The 24266-nt window shown below is 61.0% G+C and overlaps 1 protein-coding gene across 3 annotated transcripts in view; it reads right to left on the bottom strand.

Annotated features, from left to right (window-relative positions):
• Positions 1–24266, bottom strand: part of ADGRD1 (adhesion G protein-coupled receptor D1) — a 121961-nt gene that overhangs the window by 11962 nt on the left and 85733 nt on the right. For all 3 annotated transcript variants that reach the window (XM_059138882.1, XM_059138883.1, XM_059138884.1), the window contains 5 exons: positions 13735–13838; positions 12223–12334; positions 9771–9924; positions 5265–5331; positions 4539–4605 (listed from right to left, as the gene is read on the bottom strand). In XM_059138882.1, coding sequence (XP_058994865.1) covers positions 4539–4605; positions 5265–5331; positions 9771–9924; positions 12223–12334; positions 13735–13838 — 504 coding nt within the window. The remainder of the gene's footprint in view (positions 1–4538; positions 4606–5264; positions 5332–9770; positions 9925–12222; positions 12335–13734; positions 13839–24266) is intronic.

Here is a 24266-nt window from a genome sequence, read left to right as displayed (position 1 = left end):
GAGACCCAGCTGTCCCGACTTCTCCTCAGAGGAGTCTCTCTCTTGCCTTGTGAGGCCTGCACAGAACAAGGCCCTGGGGGACTCTGCCACCCACGGGGTTCCCAAGCAGGCGTCCAGACCCAGTGGCTCCTAAGACACCTGCTGGTCCCATAGGCCACCCACACTCAGCCTGCCTGCAGCCGTCTGGGGAACGGCAGCCACTTCCCTTCCCGACTGGGGGACAGTGTGTGTGGTGACAGGATGGCTGTGGCTCACTTCTGCCCTTTGCTCCCCAGCTCAAGGCCCCAGGGACCCTTCACTGTCCCTGAGAGTCCAGCCCTAGCAAGACCAATCGCACCAGAACACGTAGAAACCACCCATCCCAACCCAAACAGACACTCTCAAAAACGTGTTCCAAACTGGCAAGCACCGGCGGGCGCTTTTAGCCACACAGGCTGTCAGAGCCTCTATGCCCGAGTGGGAGCCCGCCCCAGGGAGCCATGGCTCCGTGCCCCCAAGCCCCATGGAGCCCCAGGGACAGGGGACGGCCCTGGATTTGCAGGCTCCGTCACACATCCCCGAGTTACCTCCTGCAGCTTAAGCCATTCCCTGGAGAACACTGGCCCTGCTCAGAGCCCCTCGTTTGTGCAATGGTGGGGGGACCTCGGATCCACCGCCCCAGGCCCTCCCCGACCTCTCGGCCCTTCCAGAACAGGTGTGAGATCTTCTCCGGCTGGGCATGCCCCGCCCTGCTTCATGCTCAGCCCGGTCAGGCTCCTCAGAAGCTCCGGTCCCCCAGAAAGCTCTTCCGTCCACGGTCCATCCCTCGAGGTTGTCCCAGCCTCCCAGAGTGGCAGCCCCAACGTGGGAGCCCAAGGCCACCACCACAGGTCCCTGAGCTGCTCCCGCCCACCCTGAGGCCCCATTGTCCACCTGGAACAGGGCTGGGTGGCCATGTTACTGGCTCCTCTGGTCTCACCACAGACCCAGCCACACACAGCCAGGCTGCCACACGTCCCAGGTACCCTCACACAAGATCTCCAGACGCCTGAAGCTAGTCCCGCATCCCAAGGGCGATACAACAGCAGCAACGAAGCTGCCGGGCACGCGGGACGCTTCTGCGGGCGGACCGCCGCTCCGTCTGCAGGCTGGAGGCAAACACAGCGTCCCTTCTCTCCTTCCACCCTGCGCCCAGCACCAGGATGGGCTCACCTTCTTTCTCCCCTGGCTCCCCAAACGGCCCTCACACCTTCTCTCTCTCCTCCCCCGGGACCCCGGCCTGAGGCAGGCTCTTGATCCCTCCGTGCTGGATCTCAGCAGCATCTCCCCATGGGCTCTCCCTGCCCCTACCCCGGCCCTCACCTGCCTATTCAGGACGTGTCCCCCCGACCCTCTCCCTCCCTTGGGGAGAGGCTGTCCCAGGCTCATGCACAGAGGACTCTGGGGAGACGGCAACCAGAATGGCCTCTAGTACCTCCATTCCTACAGCTTCTCCTGTGCAGGGAGGCCTGGGGGCCGGTGGGGGGGGCACACCTGGGAGGACCAGAGCCTGCGGCATGCAGGACAAGTGCTCCCAGCAGCACCTGCTGCTCCCCCTGGACACAGGAGGACTGGGAGTTGGGGACAAGATGTGTACATGTGGGTCAGCTGTGCCCCTCCCCTCACAGAGGTACCTGGGGAGCACAGAGGCCAGAGCTGTGGCCAGGCTCTGGCTTACAGAGGATGGCACAGCCCTGGCCACCTGCGGTCCTATACAAAGGGTCCAAGGGTGGACACCAGGCCTCGCCCCCCCCCCCCCTGCTCTCTTGCCGGCACCTCCACGGGCTACCTGTCCCCAAAGCCAGAGAGCAGGATCCTGGCCCAGAAAGAGGGAACCAGGTGAATGATGCGGGACCACAGGGTTGCGGTGTGGGGCGGGCGCCGCCCACTGTCACTCTTGCCCCGGTACACAGCGGTGATACCATCGTGGTGCCCCAAGCTCTGTCCCTCTGGAAAGCCCTCGCTTTCGCACCGCCCCACCAATGCAAGGCTTGAGCACTGTGTGCGCAGGATTTTAACGAGGTAGGAACTAACAGATCCTCAAGCTTCTTCCCTCACTTTCACTTCTAATTAACCACCAGGGCCCACAGCCTCGGCTGGTGCCAGCGAACTTGGAACAAAGTCAAATGGGCTTTCAAATCAGCAGCTGGGACGAGAACCAGGGTGAGAGAAGGGAAGGTGTGGAATTTATGAGAGCCCGGCCATGCCGGGCCAAGCAGTCCGCGTCCCTGCGGACTGCCCTCAGCGGTCACCTGGCCTCGGGTGGCAGACGGGGGAGCGATGGGGGGCGATGAATGGGGTGGTGAATGAGGACGCTGAAGCGACGGGCATCTGGGAGGTGTCCCTCTCCTTCCCTGTCAACACCGGTGCCCCAGCCAAGGCAGGACTTCACATCCTTATGGGCGGCAGCTGAGAGCCAGTGCCATGGCCTAGGGGACCACCCCAGGGTGCGTGGAAGGCACGTCCTGGGGTCCCAGCAGAAGTAGTACATGTGGAGAGCCTGTCCGGGGGGTGCCGAGGCAGGGCTGCACACGGAGAGCCTATCAAGGGTCCCAGCATGGGAGGGTGCACCTGGAGTGCGTCCAGGGTTCTGGCCCCCACAGCACGTGTTCTGGCGTCCCACCTGGGGTCCTGGAGATTATAGATGTGGATTTGCTGAGGGGAGGGGACAGAAAGGGTGTGGGCAGGCCCTTCTGTGGGCCACCCCTTCCTGGTAACAGTGCTCAGCACCACTGGGGAGAGATGCCCCGATGGGATGGCAGAGACAGGCCATCCCTGACCAGGCCTCATGGCCCCGGCACCGATCCTGGCACAAGAGCACCGGCATCATGCTCCTCCCCAGCTCCCCAAGGCTGCCTGCGGACCCCCCAGCTCTGGCCCCCAAGCAGTCAGGTGACACTGGCCTGGCCAGTCATCTGCTTCCATCCCCAGTGACTGGCTCTGGGACAGACATGTGACCCACAGCAGCCAATCAGAACTGCTCCAGGACTTCCCCGGGGACAGTTTCCCTCCTCGCTCTGTTCCGCACACTTAGAGGACACATGTCCCCGCCAGACAGAGTGTGCCTCAGACGCAGCCAGCCCACAGGCAATGGGCCAGGGGGCAAGCAAGAGACACGTGCTGACATCCCGAGTGCCTGACCCCCAGTGCTTCCCAGGACTGAGCCTTCCCTATCTACCAGGCACTGATTGATGTTTTGTTAGTTCAGTTAGCCAACATATATGCTACCTGCGGAGAATTCCCCCGGTCTGTGTCCCTGGGGAGGAGGGGGAGGGGAAGAGTGACAGGAGGAAGACATCCACACTAAGGCCGCTGCCCGCCCCCCACCCCGGCCCCCCAGGCCGGGATTTGGTCATTCTACCGCCCTGTCGCCTTGGGCTGCCACTCCACAGAACAACAAGTACCATCTCTCCCGCAGTTACTCCCCGCGCAGGCGGCGACACTTCACGGAAAAGGACTTTCACATCTTAGGAGAAGGATGGTCCTACATCGAGCCTTTGTCATCAATGCTGACTTTATAGGCGATCCCCCAGGAGGACACCAGGGAACCCTCCTCCAAGGAACCCCAGGGACTTGGCCCACAGGGCCCAGCCCGCACGACCTCGGGCCACACCTGGTGTCCCCTGAGTTGGGAAGAAGCAGAGCCCTGGGCCCAGACCTGATGGAGAGGGGCTCCCTGGCACCTCCCGGGGCCCCTGCCACCTGTGCGCCGCCCCTCCTGTGCCAACCACACAGTTTTCTCCTAACTTCCTCCCGGACTTGGAATCCACCTGCTCCAGTCCCAGGGTTAGCACAGCCACCCACGCCCGGCCTATCAGAGCATTCCCCGCCTCCAGGCCCAGGAGAGCTGGCCAATCAGAGCATTTCTCTCCTCCACGCCCAGGAGGGCTGGCCAATCAGAGCACTCCCCTCCTCCAGCTGCAGCGAGGGGCCATAATGGGCAACATTCCAAGCCAGGCCCATCAGAAAGGATGAAACTTAACCCAGGGCTTTCGTGGGAAATGTAGGAAGAGCAATAGCTAGAAAAGCAAAGGCTGTCTTTAGAATTTTGTGATATTCCAGAGCTCTTTACAGTCAGCGCCCCCCCACCTCGGGTCATAGGGGACCCCCGGCATCCAAGGATGGCGCCCCGGCCAGAAGTGGGAGCCCCCACCCCTTGCGGCAGCCTCTCTTGAGCCCTGGGCCCAGCAGAGCACCCGGCAGGCCGGCCTGAGAGCTCACTGGCCCTTCGGGTGGCATTCTCATCCCCCGTGATGTCGGGAACTCTATGGGTTGCTTCCCAGACATGCATGACCATCCCTGCTGCAGCAGCGGTGGCAGGGTGAGAGCGAGACCCGGGAGGGAAGACCCCACCGTCACACACTGCCCCTCGAAGGCTGTGTGCACCTGCACCTCCCATGTGCCATCTGGGGACTAGAGCCCTGCATCACATGCCGGGGTAGGGGTGCTGTGACAGGCTATGGATAGGGTCGCAGGGCCCACAACGCCCAACCCCTCTGCTCCCACAAGCAGGGACTTACCACAATGATGCACAGTGCAGGGGCCACGAAGGCCCAGACAGCACCACTGGTGATGGACAGCCAGCAGCTGTGGATGGAAGCAAAGCGTGAGGTCCATACCACTTTCCTCTGCGCAGAACAGTTGCCAAACCAGTATCTTTTTCCACTACGTGGCCTATCTGAGCAGCCAGGGTAACACTGTTCACCCCCACAGATATCTCCGCATCCTTCCCACCATGATTTCTGCCTCTCATTCTTGGGGTGAATGTTCCAGGTGCTTGTCTGCCCCCCTTCCTCCCCTGACACCTCTAGGACCAGGACACACAAAATGCCTGTGACAGGGGATGGCATCTGTGAGATGCTCATTGGGCCCTGCTCTGAGGAGGTGACCTTTCCAGGAAAGGCACCTGAGTGGCCCCGCTGCAAGGTGCGTGGCCAACCCGGGCTCCCAAAGGGGGCAACTGCACACCAGATGGCTGGGCTCCCCCACATTTCCTGAGAATTCTAAGTTGAGGGGGATTTTCCGCTCCCATCCTCTTGGGAAACAGCGAGCCCCCTGGACCTCTGCTTGAGGGGAGAGTGCCTGGGCTCAGCTGGGGCTGTTCCTGCCCCAGGGCCTTGGTGGGGCAGCCCCACAGAGACAGGCCGCACCCCCAGAACAACACGGGATGACAGGGCAGTGGCCCGGACACCCCCAACAGCAGTCTTTCCCTCCTGCCAAACACAAGGATGCGTCCCTTGACTTACTTTGTAATTGTTCCGTAGCTGTTCATAGCAGATGACACTGAAATGACACAGATCAGGAAAGGCAAACCTGTGGACAATGAGAGCAGGAAATCATGGCCGCTGGCTTTGGAACCCCGCATTCCTCAGTCATTCATTCCCCTGCCCCGGGTGGGTGTGAACTGCGAGCGGAAGTGCTGAGATGGCCTCCAGGAGCCTCAGTCTACACCGAGGGCCAACTCACGCTCACGCTCACCCTCACCCTCCCATTCCCATGAGCGCCCGCACTCACATGCAGACCTCTGAATCCTATCCTCTCCCTGCTCCCCTGCCGTGGAAGGGGGCCTGGGCAAGGGCATCAGGGGACCTGTCCCCCTGCTGGCTGGCTCCTTGCAACCAGGCTGCCTTCTGCTCACTCCCAGAGCAGAGGCTGGGGGTGGTGAGCACACAGGAGTCCCCCTCCCCCTGCCCCACCTTCGCTGAGCTTGTGGCCCCAGAGGAAGGAGAGGGAAGCCTGCCCCGGGCTGTGCCTGCACGCCTCCTGCGGCGGCTCCTGGCCTTTCTAGTTTCAGTCTGAACAGTCATGAACAGGAGTTTCCTGCACAGCTGGTCTATCTCTGATCTGCTGCTCTCACATCTAACTAGTTCAAATACATTACAGAAATCATCCACGCCTCCACAGAGGGGACCTACTAGCCTCTGGGGAGAGGTGGCCAGGCTGGGGGCTCTCACTGTGGCCTGCTGTCATATGAGTGCCCCACAGGTGAACATGAGAAGAGAGAAGGCAGACTTCTTCCTGGTGCTGCACGCCTGGGGCTCCTGCCTGGATGGACCCAGGGCCGCAGGAAGCGAGCCAGCTCCCTGGGACCTGACTCCAGCCCAGCAGCCCCTCCCTGGGACCCTCCATGTCCACAAATGTCACAGGGCATCCTCTCTGCCTGGCTCATTTGGTGTGGGAGGGTCACCTGGCATCTGAGATGGTGAGGGGCCTAGTGGGGGGAGCATTAAGCCCCGGGCACTGGCAGCCACGCAGCACCCCAATGGCACCACCGAGACACCCCGGTTTCACTGAGGAAGCACAGGCCGAGAGCCACCCTTGCTCTGGGTCCACAGAACAACAAGCAGGCACAGAGGCCCCATCCTGGTGGGTTCCAGAAGTTGTGGCAAGGACTGCTGGAGATGGGTTTCAAACTTGGTGGTCAAGGCCTACACACCCCTCCCCCAGTCCTGGCCCACGTCCACCGGGTCTGCGGCTGGCATCTTTGCTGCCTGGGGTAAAATGGAAGAGTCCAAGGTTCTTTTTCTGCATTCCCAGCTCGTTTGATCTCAAACGCAATGCTGGGGGCTCCCTACCATTTCTTCTTGTGTCCCTCTCCTGGTATCCCAGGTCACCCCACGGGGCAGGGGGAGAAGCATCTGTCTGAGCAGAGGCAGCCCCTCTGTCTGCGGTCTCTGAGGCACATGGCCGAGCCCAGCACGTGACTAAGTGTGTACTCTTCTCTTTCTTAAAGGCTCATTTATTTATTTGAGAGAAAGGGAGAGAGGGTGCACCCGGAGTGGGGGAGGGGCAGAGGGAGAGAGCCCAACATGGGGCTCCATCCTAGGACCCTAAGATCACGACCTGAGCTAAAACCAAGAGTCAGATGCTCAGCGACTGAGTCGTCCAGGTGCCCCAGTGTGTGTGTTCTTAAGAAGAAATGTTTCGGAGGTAGAAGGATGAGGAGGCAGGTAGGAGCCAGTAGGAAAATCTTGGGCCCTGGGTCCATTCCCAGGGCACCCCAGACCCGCTCTGTGGCCTCAAGGAAGTCTCCACTCTGAGTCTCCACAGTCTCCCTGCAGAAACGGAAGGCCGAGCTCCCTGCTCCCCATCTGTGCTCTGGCCGCGTGTGTGAATGACGGGACGTTCCACGGCTCAGCTCAGTCCCTGTAATCACCTGCACTGTCGCTAGCCAACTCCAGTCCCTCTGCTGTGGCCGTCACCGCCACCTCCGGTCCCCGCAGCCATGCGGGCACATGGCCTGCTTCTGCAGACAGTTCAGGGTCTGTCTGGCCCTGGCGCGTGGACACAAACTGCGTGGAGTTGAGGACGCGCTGTCTTTGGAAAGCGGTGGTGCTTCCCCAGCCCAGGGTGGGACCGTGGGAGCCACCAGCCAGGACAGAGCAAAGAGCCCAGGGAGCGGGTACCGAAACCTGACACAGGGGCGGAGGCCTCACAAAGAAGGGCCGAGAGGAGGCTGGAGACAAGTGGCCTGCCCTCCTGCCCGAGGGCCAGTGCCACCTGCCACACTCTTCCAGATGCTTCTCTGGGCACGAGGGAGCCTACTAGGGTCCCGAGTGCGGACAGAAGTGAGTGTGCCTCTCCAGACTGAGGATTTCATTTCCAGTGTGAGGTCCTTCCGCGTCCTCCCCCTCCCCCAGCACCCAGCAGCGGTTCCAGGCAGCGACCCCTCCTCGTGGGGCGGCCACGAGCTCAGCCCCGCCCACAGCCATGGCCACCAGGGACACAGAAAAGGGAAGTAAAGGTGTGTGGCTTTACAGCAAACAGTGCTGAGTGGCTGCCTGACTGGCAACCCTGTGGCCCGGCACTGGCCCTGCTCCCTGGAGCGCCAAGCAGCCCAGGGAAGGGAGGCCGCCATGAGCCATGACCAAGGATGTGCCCGGGACGAGTGGGACCTCTGCAGAGAAAGCTGAACCCCTCACTTCTGAGTTGGCCATCAGAAACGCACATCTGCAGCGGGATGGGCAAACTCTCAGACATCCCTCCCAATCTCTCCTGTTCCCACGGGGACACTTCAGGGACAGGGATCACAGTTCACTCACCTTACGAGTCCAGCGTAGGGCCTGACATCTCGCAAAACCTCAAGGTATGTTCCTGATGTGATGCTTCCATCCCCCAACTCGGCTTCAAGGCCAGAGGCGGGCTCTGGAGGACAAGGCCTCTGTGCAAGAGGCACTCCCTGTGGGGTGGTCTCCCTGCGCCCGGGGTCAGCCTCCAGCTCCTTCCTCACTAGCCCCTGAAGGTTGAGAGGGCCCGGCTGCGTGCTGTCGTTACAGATGCCCAGAGTGAACTCTACCCAGTCAGACGGAGAGAGGCAGCTCCTGAGCCCTGAGGACATGCCCCGCAGGAAGGTGATGGGCCCGGCCCTGGGCTCCCCCCGCTGCAAACAGCAGCACCTGGGCCGCACACACACCCACCCACAAGGATGACGCCAGGGTGAGAAGCTACACAGTCCAGACTGTGCCGTCCAACAGGACTGTGAACTCGGGGTTCCCAGAGGGCCGCACTTTTCAAAAGATCCCTGTGATTTATATAAAATCTCAGAATATTTAAATACTGATCAAAATCTTCCATCTTTTTTCCTTTAATTCCGCTGACCGAATAAGAGCCCAGGCGGGCGCAGGCTGCAGGGGTGCTCACAGGCGGGTGGGGGGCATCCTGGCCGCCGTGGGCTGCCCCCTGCGCGGCCCCAGCAGTGGGGGGAAGGGAGACGGCTGCAGAAGCCGGGAGGGTGCAGAACGTACAGCCCTCACCCCAAATACATTACATCGAGCAGCTCAAAGCAGAGTAAACGTGTTTATAGGCTCCCTGCGCAAGGGCTGTGCGAAGTAAACCCCTGTGAGGGGCACCAGGAACAAGCAGCAGGTCACTGGTGCTGCAGAAACGCTTCCTTGCAGATGCAGTCACGGCAGGGGTCAGTGACACGGCCGCTCTGCCCACGCTGACAGGAAGCAGGGACCCCTCGGGGTAGGGTGGGTAAGATGGAAGTTCACGGAGTCACGTCAGTGGGGAGGGGGCTTCCGGAATGAAGCCATGAGCGGCTCCATGGACACACCGCTCAGTGAGACAACCCTCACTGGTGAAAATTAGCCTAGAGAAACCCCAACCATTGAAAATCTTTGCAAGTTTTCCTAAGGCCAGACAACAAATCAGGAAAAACTGACTCAAGAAAACCTACTAAATTTGGTAATACCAGTGGGTCCATGACTCGAGCATGACTCGCTCCACCCCAAAGAGACTGGCCTCCCCGCACTGGTCCCCTTGGAGCTACATATCTCACAGGGGTGGGCAGCCGGCTCCTTGTGGAAACCGTCCCAGGCAAGAGTGACAGAGATCCAAGCTCCCTTCCTCCGTCCAGCCGCAGCCCAGAGTGTGTGGGACCTGTCCCCACTGGGACTCGCGGAGAACACAGCCCTGACTGCCCTCCCCTAAGGGCACTCACAGGGCAGAGGCCCTACACTGCGAGAGGCGAGCTGCCACCCCACCCAAGGCCATGCTCTGACGCTGGTGTGCTGTCCCCGACAAATGAGCCGCCGTCCCTGCCTCAGCTCCAGAGCAGTGCTTCCAGGACTCCTCCAGGTATGGGGGAAATAGACCATTAGCTCCGACAACTCCAGCGCACTCTCCATGGGAACGGATGTGATTTGGAAAAGCCTGTCCAAGCCCAAGAGTATCTGGCCTCTTGGAAGTATGTCTTAAGAAGCAAGATCACATCCCACCTACCCCTCCCGCCCCACCCCTTCCCCACCTACCCCATCCGATCCCATAGTAGTAGCGGTGCTTGCTGTCCTCCGAGCCAAAGACCTTGATCACCATGCTGTAGAGATGCAGCCCTTCCACCAGCATCCACGCGAAGGCGCTCAGGAAGAAGTAGTGCAGGAACATGGCCAACACCCGGCAGGGGACCTAGGATCAAAGACGCAGAGGGCCATCTCTCTGGGTGTGAGCCATGGGCGGTTCCTGGCATCCTGGGTCACGTGCCTCATCCCCCCCCCAAGGGCCGGGGCCCAAGCTCCCTTTCTAGTCCCCACAGTTTGGATGGGACCTGCAACTCTGGCACAGTGATTGGCTCAGGAGAGCACATCAGCATCTCCCTGCCCTTTGTACTGGGGACCTAGGAAGACTTAGAACCCCAGAAGGGTAAGGGCTAAAACTGAAGTGGCTTGGGGATGTGGTTTTAAACCCAGCTGGTGGGAAGGAGAAGCCGACTCGTGCTTGCTCCCACCAGGAGAGGAGAGCGGTTCTGGGGAACAGAGCAGCAGAGGTGGGCGGTCCTCTACAGCAGGACTGGCTCAGGCTGGCCACGTGAGCAGACCGACCCAATGGGGTGGGCTCTGGGGAAGGGGCGGAGCCGCCAGGGAGCCAGACTTCGAGCTTGGGGCTTCGCAGACATGTGCGCCAGGCAGCTGCCAGTAGGTCCCTAAACCCGACCTGTGCCGGGTCTGGCGCGCAGAGCCCGTATCCACGTGGGGCCGGGAAGGGGGCGCAATGATGGGAGGGAGGAAAAATAATAATACGTTTAAATAACACCTTCAAAAATTAAAATAATGGGGCGCCTCGGTGGCTCAGTGGCTTAAAGCCTCTGCCTTTGGCTCAGGTCATGGTCCCAGGGTCCTGGGATGGAGCCCCGCGTGGGGCTCTCTGCTCAGCGGCAGGGAGCCTGCTTCTCCCCCTCCCCTCTCTCTGCCTGCCTCTCTGCCTGCTTGTGATTGCTGTCAAATAAAATCTTAAAAAAGAAAGAAAGAAAGAAAGAAAACCCAAAAGATTCCATCAAAAATTACTAGAACTAATAAATGAATTCAATAAAGTTGCAGGATACAAATTCAATGTATGGAAATCTTTTTTAAAAAAATTAAAATAATGAAAAAGAGAGAGAAATTAAAGAATTAAAGACAGAGCCCCAGGTACGGCATGATTTCTGTTGGGCACCCCAAGCTCTGTTGTCCCAGACTCCCCGAGATACCAGCTCATTCTCAGGACAGCATCGTGTCCCTGGCACCGGGTTTCCCAGGTGCAGCTGGAGGTCCCTCATCTGCCCCGGGTGTGTGTCAGAGGCAGGTGTCCCGTGCGCAGTGCTTGTCCCTGTAGCCCCTTCCTAGGGGCGCCACCGCCCACCAGCGGCTCCGGGACCGGCCCCCAGGGCATGCGGTGGCCCCATCCCTCCCAGAGGGGGGTCGGCACTGTAGGGGCTGCATCCGCATCCGCATCCTCCGGAGGCCTGATGGAAATCCGGAATTCCGGCCACACCCAGAGCTACAAACCCAAATCTGCGTTCTAAGGAAACCGGAGGGCGGACGCACCCAGAGAACACGGCTGGCACATGGCCGATCCCTCCACCGCCCATGCGGGGATCTTTAGATGCCGCCCTGTGCCCATAAACTGGCGAGGGAGGAGCACCCTGCAGCCCAGGAGGGTGGAGCTCTCCCTCGGTAGCGGCCCCAGGACGGGCAGGTGGGGGCTGAGGACTCCTCGGCAGAGAGGACCAGAAGCTCTGCCGACCCCCGATAGCGTAGGATGAAGAGCTCACTCTGCCTCAGCCCATCCTGTGTGTCTTAAGACCGCCCACCTCTGCTGCTCTGTTCCCCAGAGCCGCCTCTCCTCTCCTGGTGGGAGCAAGTGCAAGTCTGCTTCTCCTTCCCACCAGCTGGGTTTAAAACCACATCCCCAAGCCATTTCAGTTTTAGCCCTTACCCTTCTGGGGTTCTAAGACTTCCTAGGTCCCCAGTGCAAAGGGCAGGGAGAAGGTGGGCCTGGGTCTTCACATGCCCCCTGCCGGCAGTGCCCGACCTCACCCTCCGCAAATGGAAGTAGCTGGGGGTCTGAGGTCTATGCAGCCGTGAAAAGCAAGATTGCAGGGGACCGACCCTTGCCAGAGTCGTCTGTTACCCGCTCCCACATCCAGAAGCAGGAAGCGAGGACAGCACGGCCTCCGCAGGCCTGTCTTCCAGCACCAGAGGGCTGGTCTGTGTCACCTGTCCACATCATGCTTGGCACCCCATCATGCCCAGAGCACGAGCTGACACAGCCCATGGGCCGGCAGTGGGCAGAGATCCCAGAGAGGCTGTCTCCTGGGCCTCTCCCGGACCAGCCCTTGCCCGACTGTCTGGGGAATGTGGCCTGAATTCTGAGTTGAAGAATCCAGCCGGAGTCAGCCCCGGTGACACCAGAGGGAGGAAGGAGAGGGACGGGTGTGGGGCTACTCACCGTGCCAGGCTTGAAGCTGAAGCTGACCAGCAGGAGGATCTGGGCCACCAGGACAGCGAAGGACAGGTTGGCGTGGATGTGGTAGCGCTGGTTCCGGATGGTGCTGACGGAACTGAGGGCAGAGAGGCAGGGGTGAGGCCCAGGCCCAGCGCTGCCACCACTGCTCCCTGCCACGCCCCCAAGGGCTGCCAAAGAGGCCTTTTATGGAGCCCATGCAGACGCTCTCACTCCCCCACTCTCACACCTCAGTGGCTCCCTATTGCTCTAGGAAAGGCACCAGCACCTTCCACCGGCTACGGCCCCGGCTTCGGCCCCGCACAGCCTGCGTCCTGCTCCCCCTTCTGGCCTTTGCTGACTCCGCCCGCTCCTGCTCCTGCTCCCGCTCATGGTGTCCTTGTGTGTCCTTGTCTGGCTTACATGCACCCCAGTCCTTTCCGGGCTGTGGCCTTCACACCGGTTGTGCCTCCCTAGGAGAGGACTTCTGCTGGCCCAGAAGTGTGCACTCCTGGCCCCCCAATCCCCGCCCACTCTGTGTCCTATCCTCAGAGCTGCCCGCCTGGCTGTGGCGGGCTTCCTGAGCAGAGCTGGGGGATGAGGGAACCAAGGAACTGAGGTCTCAGCTCAACACTGGTGGCTCGACTGCCGCCACCCCTGCCCCCCACGGTTCCTGGAGTTCTGAGGAGCTGAAGGCCTCTCCCTGTGGATTGTGCTACAGCCTGACCTGGGAGCCCACAGTCACAGCCAGGCCGGGGGGCCAGGTGGTCCTCAGAGAACCAGAGCAGGTGGAGGGGTGCTGGGCTCCAGAAGGAGCCGCCAGAGCATCATCTCCTCTGCAGCAGCGGATCGGGGAGGAGAGAGAATCTCCCAAGCCCCAGCCCTCCAGGGAGGGGCCCATCCTGGATGAGGCAACAGCCCTGAGCAGCGGCCGGCATGTCCTCGAAGTCGTCTGCCCACATGGATAGTGCACACTCCACTTTTCCATCCCAGTTCAGAGAGGGCCTCAGCTTCCACCCTCTCCGGGGGGGCACAGACTCCCTTGAGCTCTGACTACATGTGGCTTCATCCAGGAGGGGAAGGGGGCCTCCTGGGAAAAGGCCTTCCTGCCTCTCCAGCAGATACCTGGGACCCCTACAGAGCTGTGGCTTTGTCTTTGGGTAGGGGTCCTCCTGGTCTGGTCAAGCTCTCACCAGCCCAAGGGCCAGAAACACCCTTACAGAACTTCCCAGCGTGACTAAAGCAGGGTGCCTCCAATCCCACAGCCCCTCCTGCCTCCCTCCTCCCTTCTCCAGCACCCCAACCCCTCCCTGCACCCCGGATCTCAAGACGAAAGCTGACTTTGGAGCAGCTGTCCAGCTGGAATGCGTCACGTTCAGGCTCTCAGCGAGGCCAGGCACTCGCCGCCTCCCGAGGACACACGCCCAGCAGGCAGCTGAAGTGGGGCAGGCTTGCACTGGCATCTGTCCAAGGGTGCCAGACCTCCCCGGACACAGGAGAGAGAGGAGGATGACTCACGAGAGCATGGCGAAGGTGAGCAGCGTGAGCACCAGGCAGACCAGGGACACGGAGCAGCCGATGTAGGTGATGGACGAGAGCGCCACCTGGTGTCCACGCGTGAGCTGTGTGGGAAGCAGAGCGGAGGCGTCCACATTGGTCCAGGTCCCGGAGGCGGAGGTGACCCGTGGAGAGGGTCCCCAGGCTGGTGCACAGCTAACGATCAGGCAGCCGCTGTCCCAGTGTGCATGTGGTGGGGATCACGGGAGCCTGCCCCTCCCCACAGATGCCCTGTGACCTCCACCGACAGGGCCAGTCCCTTGGTCTCAGCCCTTGGACTGACGCTGGAAGGCTTCACCCGAAGGGCTAGGGCAATCACTCAGATTCCTCCACCTCCGGCTTCTGTCCTGCTAATTCCTAACTGCTGCCCTCCCGACCCGTCCCCACTCCCACCACCCAGCCGGGCCTCCGAGTCTACCCTGCAGCACCCAGGTGGGTTAAGACCCAGACCCAGGAGCCATAGGAGTGCGGTAAGACCCAGGAGGGGCACCGACTCCTCCCTGAGGATGCCAGGATGTACACAGCTAAAGTGCCTAGAGCCGAGCCAGGCACACGGGCCGAGCCGTCCTAGAGTTCGTGCGGAGTCAGCCACCATCCCTGACGTCCACTGGCACAGAAAGGAAAGTGGTAAGTGAGTCAGATGCAAAGCCATGAGGGACGGTGACACAAGCCTCAACTCTCCTGGCAGCACAGCCGCACATGGTGGCCCCTTCAGCTCCAGAAGCAGGAGCCTCAGATCACACTCACTTGACCCTGGGCTCCACGACACTCTGTGCTCCCTGAGCCTCACGCCTAGGATACCAGCTTCCGCACGCCCATCTCTGCAGAGCTGTCACTGCTTCCTGCTGTGGCTTCCTCCTGGGTCTGCATCAGAGACCCCACCAGAGCCCCTCCCCGTCGCCCATGTGTGGACACCAGACATCAAGGTCCCTCTAGCCTCGGCCTCAACACTCTGGGCCTTTGCCTCAGCCACGTCTCCCCTTGCCCTGCTCATCAGGATGTCATCGGGGACATAAGGAAGCAGCTCAGGAAGCTTACACACGTCCGGAAGGACTGTGGGCCCAGGAGGCCCCAGTTCCCCAGACCGGGGATGGTGAGTGGATCATGCGGAGCAATCTGGGAGCCAGCGGGACTGCACCTGGGGATGGAGAACTAAATGGGCTTTTCTTCTCCCAGCTCTGTGACTCAGCCGGTCAACTCACTCCCCAGGGCTATGAAACACTTTGGAGCCTTGACTGAATGGAGGTGGGGAGGAAAATCCTGCAGGCCGCAGCCCTGAATGCAGGAGGGGGCAAGCCCCGTTTCACCTCCTGTTTGCCCACACCAGTTCCCTAAGCAGAAGGAATGCATGGGGGTCACTGTGCTCCCACAGCGACAACCTCGGCCATACCCCTGGATCGGGACCCCCAGTGTCCCCTTTTGCAGAGGGGCCGGCCGGAGGCATGGGGGTTCATCAGGTAGCCCAGGAAGGCGAAAGCCACCTAGAGCCACCTCCCCACACCGCGTGGCCCGAGACTCCGGCCCCTGCGATGTGCTGTGAGGAGGGCTCCCTGGACAGGTGTCTCCAGTGTTAGAAACGGGGAAGGGGAGCCGCATTCTTTGTCCCTCTAAAGAATAGTGAGAAATCCTGCAGGTAAAACCCAAACACTTGGCACTTGTCGCGCTCTCAGGGAGAGGAGAGGAGAGGCCGCCCCTCACCTCCAGAGACAGTTCTGGAACAAGTGCTCTTACAGAGATGTTTTTGGAAGTAAAACCACACACAAAATGCCAGCATTAAATGAGAATGCGCACTTTGCTGTCACAGGTAATTGAAAAGTCTCCTGGCTATTACGATGGCCCCGGAGACAGAGGGAAGCATCACATTAAAGGGTTTATGGACATCACGGACCCTCAGCTCTTTGTAGAAACTAAGGTCCACCTCGGTGGCACCCAACAAATGGAAATGGACTAACTAGCCATGAAAATAGGAGCACGTGAAGGGGGACAGCCATGCCTGGCTCACGGCACACCTTCAGCCCTCGGCCTCTGGGACCCCTCTCAGGTCTGGCCCCAAGCCCGGGCACTCCACGTGAACCTCCATGCTAGATCTTTCTCCCTGGAAGATAGAGAGCTTGCTCTGGTGGACCACTGGAGTCCAGAGGTGTCTGCCTGCTGAATGCAGGTGGCAGGGGGCACTCTCCCCTCCTCCAGGGAAGCCACACCTAATCCACATGTGCGTGCCTGTGGCAGAGACAGCTGGTCGATGCCGCTGTGGCTCCCAGGCGCGCAGGAGACCCCACACAGCAGGCTCGCAGTGCCCAACAGAAGCTTCCCACGGGAGCGCTGCAGCCTGCCCACCACGCACAGAACCCCAGCCTCTGATCCATGAGCCTGCTCCACCCGGAACTTCTGATAACGGGCTTCCCACCCTTGCCGAGGACCCATAGTTGTCCAGGCCCACCATCGAGCAAGCGGAAGACCGGATGGCTGAGACAGGAAGAACGTCACAGCTGCCTGGGCACCTGGGCATGCAGACAGTGACTCCTACAGCTGCCCTGTGGGTGGGCACCACTGTTCTCACTTGCAGAAGGAGAGACTACACAGCCAGGAGGGGCAGCACTGGGCTTCCATCTGCCACAAGCACGCATTGAGCACTACTGTGTACCAAGCTCAGAGCGCACGCTGCAGGAGGGAAGTAGGCGAATGCACGGGTGAATGAACAAGGTGGCTAGCTCCTGCTTGGACGAGGTGAGACAGGAGCCAATAGGGCCGCGGGGCGGACGGCCTATAGAGGACCGGGATTTGGGTGGTCGGTCTCAATTGGCCTCCGATGAGGGTCCTCTGGGTCCATCCTTACTCCTTGGAGCCAATGCATCCCCAAGTGCTGCTGGTTCCTCTGCTAACCCAGGCCACACACCCTCTCCTTCTTGATTCCCAGAGCCCCCACCTTTGTCTCGCCCAGTTCCTCCCTGCCCCCCACCCCAGTGTATCAGGGCCACCTTCAGTCCAGTCTCCATGGGCAGGACATCACCCAGCTCACTCCCTCCATGGCCCCTCTCCTGGATGAGACCCATATTCCTTCCCTCGGCCCTGCATCTCTGCCTCACCAACTGGTGGCCCTGTCAGAGGGCCCATACAGGAGAGCAGGACCCTCCCAGTGACTTGGGGGATGGGTGCAGGTCACAAGAGTGTGGGAGTCCCTGGAAACAAAAGCCATGAGGCACCCCAGGGAGCAGGCATGGCATCCATCCCTGTGGGACAGGAAGGTCAAGGAGGGGAGGGGAGGGGAGCAGGGCAGGGCCAGCAGATGCCACTGGATCAGGGAACACAGGGGACCCAGGTGAGGCCGGGAGCACCCGGCCGACAGCACCGCAGCATCGTACCAATGCCTGTCCCTCATCACGGGCCTGGCTGGGAGACCAGTTGCCAAGGGAACCTAAGGCTGAGCAGAGTGAAGGACAAGTGGGGCGCCCCAGGTGGCGCATACACACATACGCAGCCCTTCGTGGCTGCTGACCCACGTGGCTTTCTCTGCCTCCGCCGCTCACCCTGGCTCTTTCCCAATGTCCAGTCTCCAGGCTCTCGTGAGCCAGCATCCCCTCAGCCATGCTCTCTGACCCCAGCTTAGCCATACCCCCTCGCTCGGCTGTGGACAGCAGGAGCCCAAGGCTCCCTGGGCCTCCAGGGTTTGGGGACAGTCCCTTGGCCTCACCAGGTGTAGCTCTGAGGGAACACGCGGCCAGCCTCTGCCTGCATGAAGCCTGGGCTGTAGGCACATGGTGTGCTCCAGGGATGAGATCAAGGCCACAGGCCTGAGGACAGGCAGAAACGAGCTCTCTGGCTGGGTGAGGGGCACAGATTGGCACCCACGGGCCTGCATCGGGGGGGAATCTCCCCCACACTCCCACCCCCTGCACAGAGACGTGGCTCCTATGTCTTTAAGAAGACCTCTAACTTGTCATGGTCAGGCCAGCTACCTCGTTAAAGGAGTGAGCTGGGGCGGAGCGATGAACCCAGTCACCCCTTCACCCAGGCCCCCAGCCCTCGGGGCACACAGGTGCCCAGGTGCCTGAACAGGCACCACTGAAACCCTTAAACAGCAGGAAATTCCATTTAAGGAAGTGTTAACACAGGGTTGTGGGGAGTGCCATGGAGTGGAAGAAGCAGTCCAGGCAGGAATCACAACGGGGCCTCTCCCTGGCAGGAGGGTGCGGCCCGCGGTCCCTGGGAAAACCTGGACCAGGGGCTGGAGGTGACAGGGCCACTGCCGGGAAAGCTGCCAGCAGCACAGTGAGGGAAGCGGGTATCTGGCCTTATTCCCTCTCCCCAATCTCCTGTTGCAGCCCCAGCGGACCAGGACCCTGGCTGGCAGAGGTCAGCCTCCCGGGTGCAGACCCCAGCAGGGGGACGGGGTGAGCCTGACAGCAAAGGCCCAGCCCCAGCACACTTGGGGTCAAGTCCCTGCTGCACTCTCCACCCCACCCCCCCCGCAGCCACACGGGGGCAGCCACACCATGGGGGACAGAGAGCCCCCAGCCCTGCCCCTGAGGCCGGGGCTGGGAGGCGGGAGCTGTGTAGTCCCTGGCTTTACACGGAAGCAAGGGTTCTGTCAACACTGCTGTGAAGCACTATGTTGTGCTGGGGGAGGCACGGACAGGGGAGACATGGGCCTGACCCGCAGCCACCTCTCGCCGTAGGAGCTGGGCTGCTGCAGGCCCCACACTCGGTAGCTGTGAGCATCTGTGCCCATTTGGAGCCGCACGCTGCCACCGAGCAACACCGCCTGGGGACACACTCACAGACACGGGCCTTTCCTGTCTGCCGGGGCCCGGGGGCTGCAGACACCTGACCGCCTACCAGTGGAGGCAGGAGCCATCAGCGGTCACGTGCTCGGGTTAAACAAATGAGGCAGGCCTGTGGGCTGAGTGGATGGCAACACACGGTGAACCCACGAGGATCCCGCAGAACAGCCTGTCTCCCCCTCAACCCAGCAGCCCAGAGCCTCCTGCCTTGACCCCAAATCAAGCCCTTGGCCTCCTGTCCCTCACACCTGGCCCTCCCGGATGGAGACACGCCTGCTCCCCCAACCCCAGCGTCCCCACCTCCAGCCTGAGCAGCAATGGCTCCTGAGACTGGCGGGTGGTCAGTGTCCCTCTGCGGGGCAGCCCAGCCCCCAACAGCAGCACAGCACAGCACAGCGTTCTTCCAGAAGTTCAGTAAAGGAGGCACCGTCTCTAGGACTGTAGGGTCTGGCCCATGGAAGAGGTGAGCACCCAGCAGCACCCAGCCAGCGGCTGCCCCAGCAGTGTGGTTTCCCCCCCCAGATGTTCCTATCCCACCTCCAGGGCCTGTTTCCACACATCCCGGTGAACAAAGCAGGCTCCCTGTGCGGCGGGGTCCTGAGGGGAGAGACGGAGCTGTAGCCTGTGGCCCAGTCCCCCAGAGAGGCAGCAAGGCCACCAGGGGGAAGGGCCCTGGGATCCCAGAAGAGAGACAGGCAGGAGGGGGATGGGAGGGGCGGGGAGGGCGAAGCAGGGGAGGGAGCAGCACGGGAGCACCATCAGCAAGAAGACAGGTCTCCCAGGGCCCAGGACTCCACCATCCCTCAAAGGATGAATGCAAAGGGGTCAGAGAGTGCGGGGAGGCTCAGTCCTGACTCAGGTTTGCTGCACCCCAGCCTAGTCCTGCTCTTTGGGGACGTCACCCAACTCCTCGGGCTGGCTGCTCAGCCCCCAGGTGAGACTTGCTCATTTGGACGTCACGGTCACCTTAGTTAGGCTGGGTGCTTGGGCTTAGTTCTTGGGGCTGGGTTGCTCCGAGCTCAGTACTCCAGGAAAGTCACAGGTGGGGAGGCCGAAGCTCAGGGCAGGCACTTGCAGAAGGCCACACAGTTCGTCAGGAGAGGGACCCTGAGCGTCTGCTGGCCAGGGGGCAGAGTGGGGCCACTGCTGAGGGCACCCCAGTTATGGGGACAGGACCACACACAGTAGGTTCTCATCAGAAACTGCGTGAGGAAGTGACAGGCACAAGGGAGACCGCCTGAGCAAACCTGCTTCCCCATGGCGAATGGAGCAGGCGCATCTCCACGCAGGCTGGTCCGGGCAGTCAGGGACACACCCAGCAGGACCACAGAGGCAGCTCCCAGGGGGCCCTGGAGCAGCCCCAGCCACGCCCTGCAGTTAGGCTCCCGCGCTGCAGCTCCCCACACCCGCCCCACCGCCCAGAGCCCGCCAAGCGGCTTCAGGATGCCACACCAGGTGCACTTTGTGGCCGTGGGCCCAGGGTGCTCGAGGGGACCCTGAGGGATGGGGGTGCTGCAGAGGCGAGACCCCCGGCACACACGTGCACACACGCCCTGCAGCGCTGGCCTTAGGAGGCGCGATGTGCCCCCGAGGTGCCCTTCCCTCCCCGCCCTGCGGCTAGATTTAGAAATGCCCAGAAAAGCCTGGAGTTTGCTTCGGGACATGGGCTCCTCTGAGTCACAGACCACAGACTCCAAGGCCTCTGGGGAGGCTTCTTACATAAATTCATGAGGCCGGCTGCGAGCCTGCACACATCATATCCAAGTGGAACTCTGGTTTCAGAGAGAAATACTTGTCTTCCGCTTTTCGCAAAGCCCCGCATAGGGGATATGTCATTTTCCCACCCCAGGAAAGAGCCAGAAAGACTTTTCTGTCCTCCTAGGAGCGGAACAGCAGTGCCCCTGTGAGGAAGGGGGTGGGGGGGAGGGGGGGGGGGGAGTGCGAAGTGTGGGGAGGGTAGCGGGAGGTGCAGGGACTGTGGTCAAGTGCAGCCCCCGCCCTGGCCTGCTGGGGGCAGCAGCTGCTTGGTCACGACGCCCCAGGTAGCCCAACTTTTTTTTTTTTTTAAGAAAAACAAAATTCAAAATTTCAGATAATTTCTTTTTTAAAATATTAATAGCCGAGCTAAAGGAATCATGCCAACTGGCCAGCCTCCGGACCGGGTTCTGTGGCTCTGTCTTCCTAAGCGGTAACTTGGCCCTGACCCCCGCCCGAGTCTGCCCTGGGGAAGGTTAGGAGCTTCCAGGGACTGGCTTTCCCAGGTGCACCTGTCCTGGCACAGTGCTCCCACTGCCCCCTCCCTAGAACAGATGCCCCTCCTGGGCCGCTCCCAAGGGACCCGCGGGAGGAGCCAAGCCGGGGCTAGAGGGCCTGCAGGAGGCGAGCAGGGGAGCGGCGGCACGGGGAGGCAGCGCACAGAGTGGGGTCTGGCTTCCACCAACGCATGGGCCCTTCTCACCATTGTACAGACAACCAGACTGCCGCCCAGGAATGTGGACCTCGGGTGGGGTCCCAGAAGCAGGTGGGACTGATTCGTCTCTATGGCTTCTGTCACATCAGCCCTCACCCCTCCAAGTCCTCATGGTTCCAATTCACCTTCCTAGGAATCCTGTCTCTGAGTCGGTCACTGGGGCCACGGTGGTGGCTCCCACAGGGGCTGCGGTGATCCGAGCCCCACCCCTCCCTGGGTCTGGCTGGGCCAGCCCACCGCAGCAGCCACCCCTGCGGACCCCGTTTCACAGTCCCCAGTGCCTCTGTGGGCCAGTTCTGAGAAACAACAGTCCCAGCGCCAGCCTCCTGTCCTGGTCCCCAGTTCCCCAGGAACAGGCCGTGCGAGTCCGCCTCACTCCTTGTGCAGCCGCCCGTGGCATCCTGGTGTCCAGAGAGAGGCCTTCCTGGCCTCCCTAAGCCCTAACCCTTGTTCACGCACAGTTCCCACCGCACACCCTCACATGGCCTCTGCCCGGCACCAGCCCCAGGCCAGTGGCAGGGAGAAGCAGGGCAGCCGGAGGCGCTCTCAAAGCCGCCGTGCCGGAGAACAGAGGTTACAAACTGCCTCTTCGAGCTGTTACTTTTACTATTTAGTTCCACACAGCTGCACGCACAGGGGCCCAGCTCACCAGCCGGGGCTTCAGTCCAGGGTCTCCCGGCCCGTGAAAGGCCCAGAAAGGTACCTTGGTACATTTCTCCTGATCACACACCGTGACATGACCTCACATAGGGGACCTTACATAGGGGACCTCACATGGCTTCATAAATATGAGGTGTATGGGGACGCCTGGCGGGCTCAGTCAGTTGAGCGTCTGACTCTTGATTTTGGCTGAGGTCACCGTCTCAGGGTCATGGGATCGAGCCCCGTGTCAGGCTCCACGCTCAGCACAGAGCCTGCCTGACAGTTTCTTCTCCCTCTGCCCCTCCCTGCACTTGGTCTCTCTCTAAAATAAATAGAATCTTAAAACAAAACCAAACAACAAAAGCCAAGATGTTTGTTCGCTACTCTGCATCCTCTCCTCTCCCCATGACAAAGCCTTGGTGATGCCTCCAGGTCGCCTGCACCATTACAATCCACTCGAACAGCCGCACGTTGGCTCTTGGTGGAACATTCTATTAACACAGAGGCGGGGAGGTGCGATGTCCTCCCTGCTGTGGAGGCACCAGAGCCCACGCACTCTGCGGCGTTAGGCCCATTTAACACTTCCGTTTTCTGTTACGTCCACGACAAACCAGGCTGGAAATAGCGTTTTACTTATCATCTTGCTTTCCGATTTTTGGAATTCCACGATGCAGATCCTCGTGGGTGTACCGACAAGTCATGGTCTGCCTTTCTGGACGTATAGGGACACCACACTGTCTTGACCACGGGAACTTCACGGGGACCCACTCTGTGCCATGCAAAGTCTCTCCTACCCTGTTTCCTAACTTTCTTGACTACACTCAGAATATTCTGTTCCAAAATTAACCTGAAGATAATTTTAAGGAGATGGTTCCTAACAGAAGAGTAAGGACCACTATTGCCAGCCAGCCACAGCTGGGGTGACCGGTGCTCTGGGTCAAGGGGGCCCCACAAACCAGCTCGTAGGCGACCCCGTGGGGTCGGCACTCCGTGGGAGGGATTTGGGCCTGTTTCCCACTCGCGGAGCACAAAGCGTGTTGTTCCCCACCCTGGGGTTGTGGCTGGCCAAGCCCCTCACTCTTGACCAACGGATGGGGACCCCGTATCATAGTCCCTCCCACAGAGAAGAGTGAGCAGAGCAAGGCCAGGGACATCCCTCCATGACCCAGCCCAGCCACCCCAGGCACCATGGAGAGGGGTTCCACGGAAGCCCTGCTGGGGCGCAGGCCAGGGCAGACCAGCAGAGGGAAGGCGGGTGTGGCCATGAGCTCTGGGGAGAGACCCCAGACCATGACGCCCCCTCCCAGAGGCCCTCGGGAAGATGGAGAAAAGCCATCCTGCTGTTCTCACTAAATGAGCTGAGCCACAGATCGGCATCTGCTGGCGATAACGCCGTCACTGTCGAAACGTTCCTCAGAATGCTCATTTTTAGCATGGGTAATTTTGAATCATTTTCAAATCAACCTTTCCTGGCAATGAGCAGATACGATTTGCTCCCACGAAGTCACCCACAGACTGTCCGAATCTGGTGTTACCTACACCGAGTGCTGACAGATTTGTATCCTAAATGCTCTGTGATGGGTTTTTTTAGCTCCCTGGACTGAGCTGCCTCCCTTCCTCCCCGTCCTGCCAACATCCCAAACCCAACTTCCTGCCCACACCCACCACCCAGCAGCCCCTTCCACATCACAGAGGCCCACAGCATGGACCTCGCTCTCTGCGTGCCAAGGACCCAGAGGAGCCGTCTGGAGGCTGGGCCCTAGCCCCAGCTTCAGGATCTGGAGAGCAGAGCAAAACCTGGGGCTCCCCTGCCCCGGGTGACCCTGGGCAAATCCCCTGAAATGGTAGGACGGCTGTCCTGCCCACACCAGCACTCACACGCGGTCTGCTCCTCTGTGTCATGACAGCCCCTCTGCCCCTGACATTTGGGTCTGAAGCCCCGGCTTTGAGCCCTGGCACTTTTCCCGAGAGCCCCCCACCCCCACCCCCACCCCGGCCCCTTGCTGCCATGTGCCTCTGCTCCTTCCTCCCCGGCCCGTGAGGCTGCGGCCTCCTCCCCGCAGTCGCTCACCCGCACCCGTCTCCGGGAGACCCTGTGAGCTGGGCCCTGCCTCACACCACCCTCTTGGCTTCCAGGGGGCCCTCGCCATGCACGACAGAAGGTGCTCTCAAGGGCGGAGCGCCGGCATTCCCTCTCAGGGGATGCGTCTGCTGCTTCGCTCCCAAGGCCCAGACCAGTGCCTTAAAGGCCTTGGGTGGTCCGCTCAAACCCAATTCTTCATTGTGGGATGAATGAATGACCCCAGCCCATCCCCCTCTCTGGGCCTTGCCGTCTCCACTCAGCCACCGCAGCCTCAGATTGTCCCCGCCCTACGGGCACTTTCATTCTGCAGGGGGCAGCCTCCTGTGTTTCCCGCTGGGACAGCTGAGGTGGGTCGGTGACTCCCACGTGGTGCCCAGAGGACATGATGGAGGCACATGGGCTGAAGCCCTGGCAGGACAGGCGGAGACGGAGGCACAGGCCTCACAGTGGCGGGGCCCGCCACTCCCCCAGCCCGACAAAGGTCTGTACAGAACATGACAAGAAGGGAACGAGTGAG

Source organism: Mustela lutreola, chromosome 11, assembly GCF_030435805.1.
Source record: "Mustela lutreola isolate mMusLut2 chromosome 11, mMusLut2.pri, whole genome shotgun sequence".
Classification (NCBI taxonomy): Eukaryota; Metazoa; Chordata; class Mammalia; order Carnivora; family Mustelidae; genus Mustela; species Mustela lutreola.
This window is presented reverse-complemented; position numbering and strand designations above follow the sequence as displayed.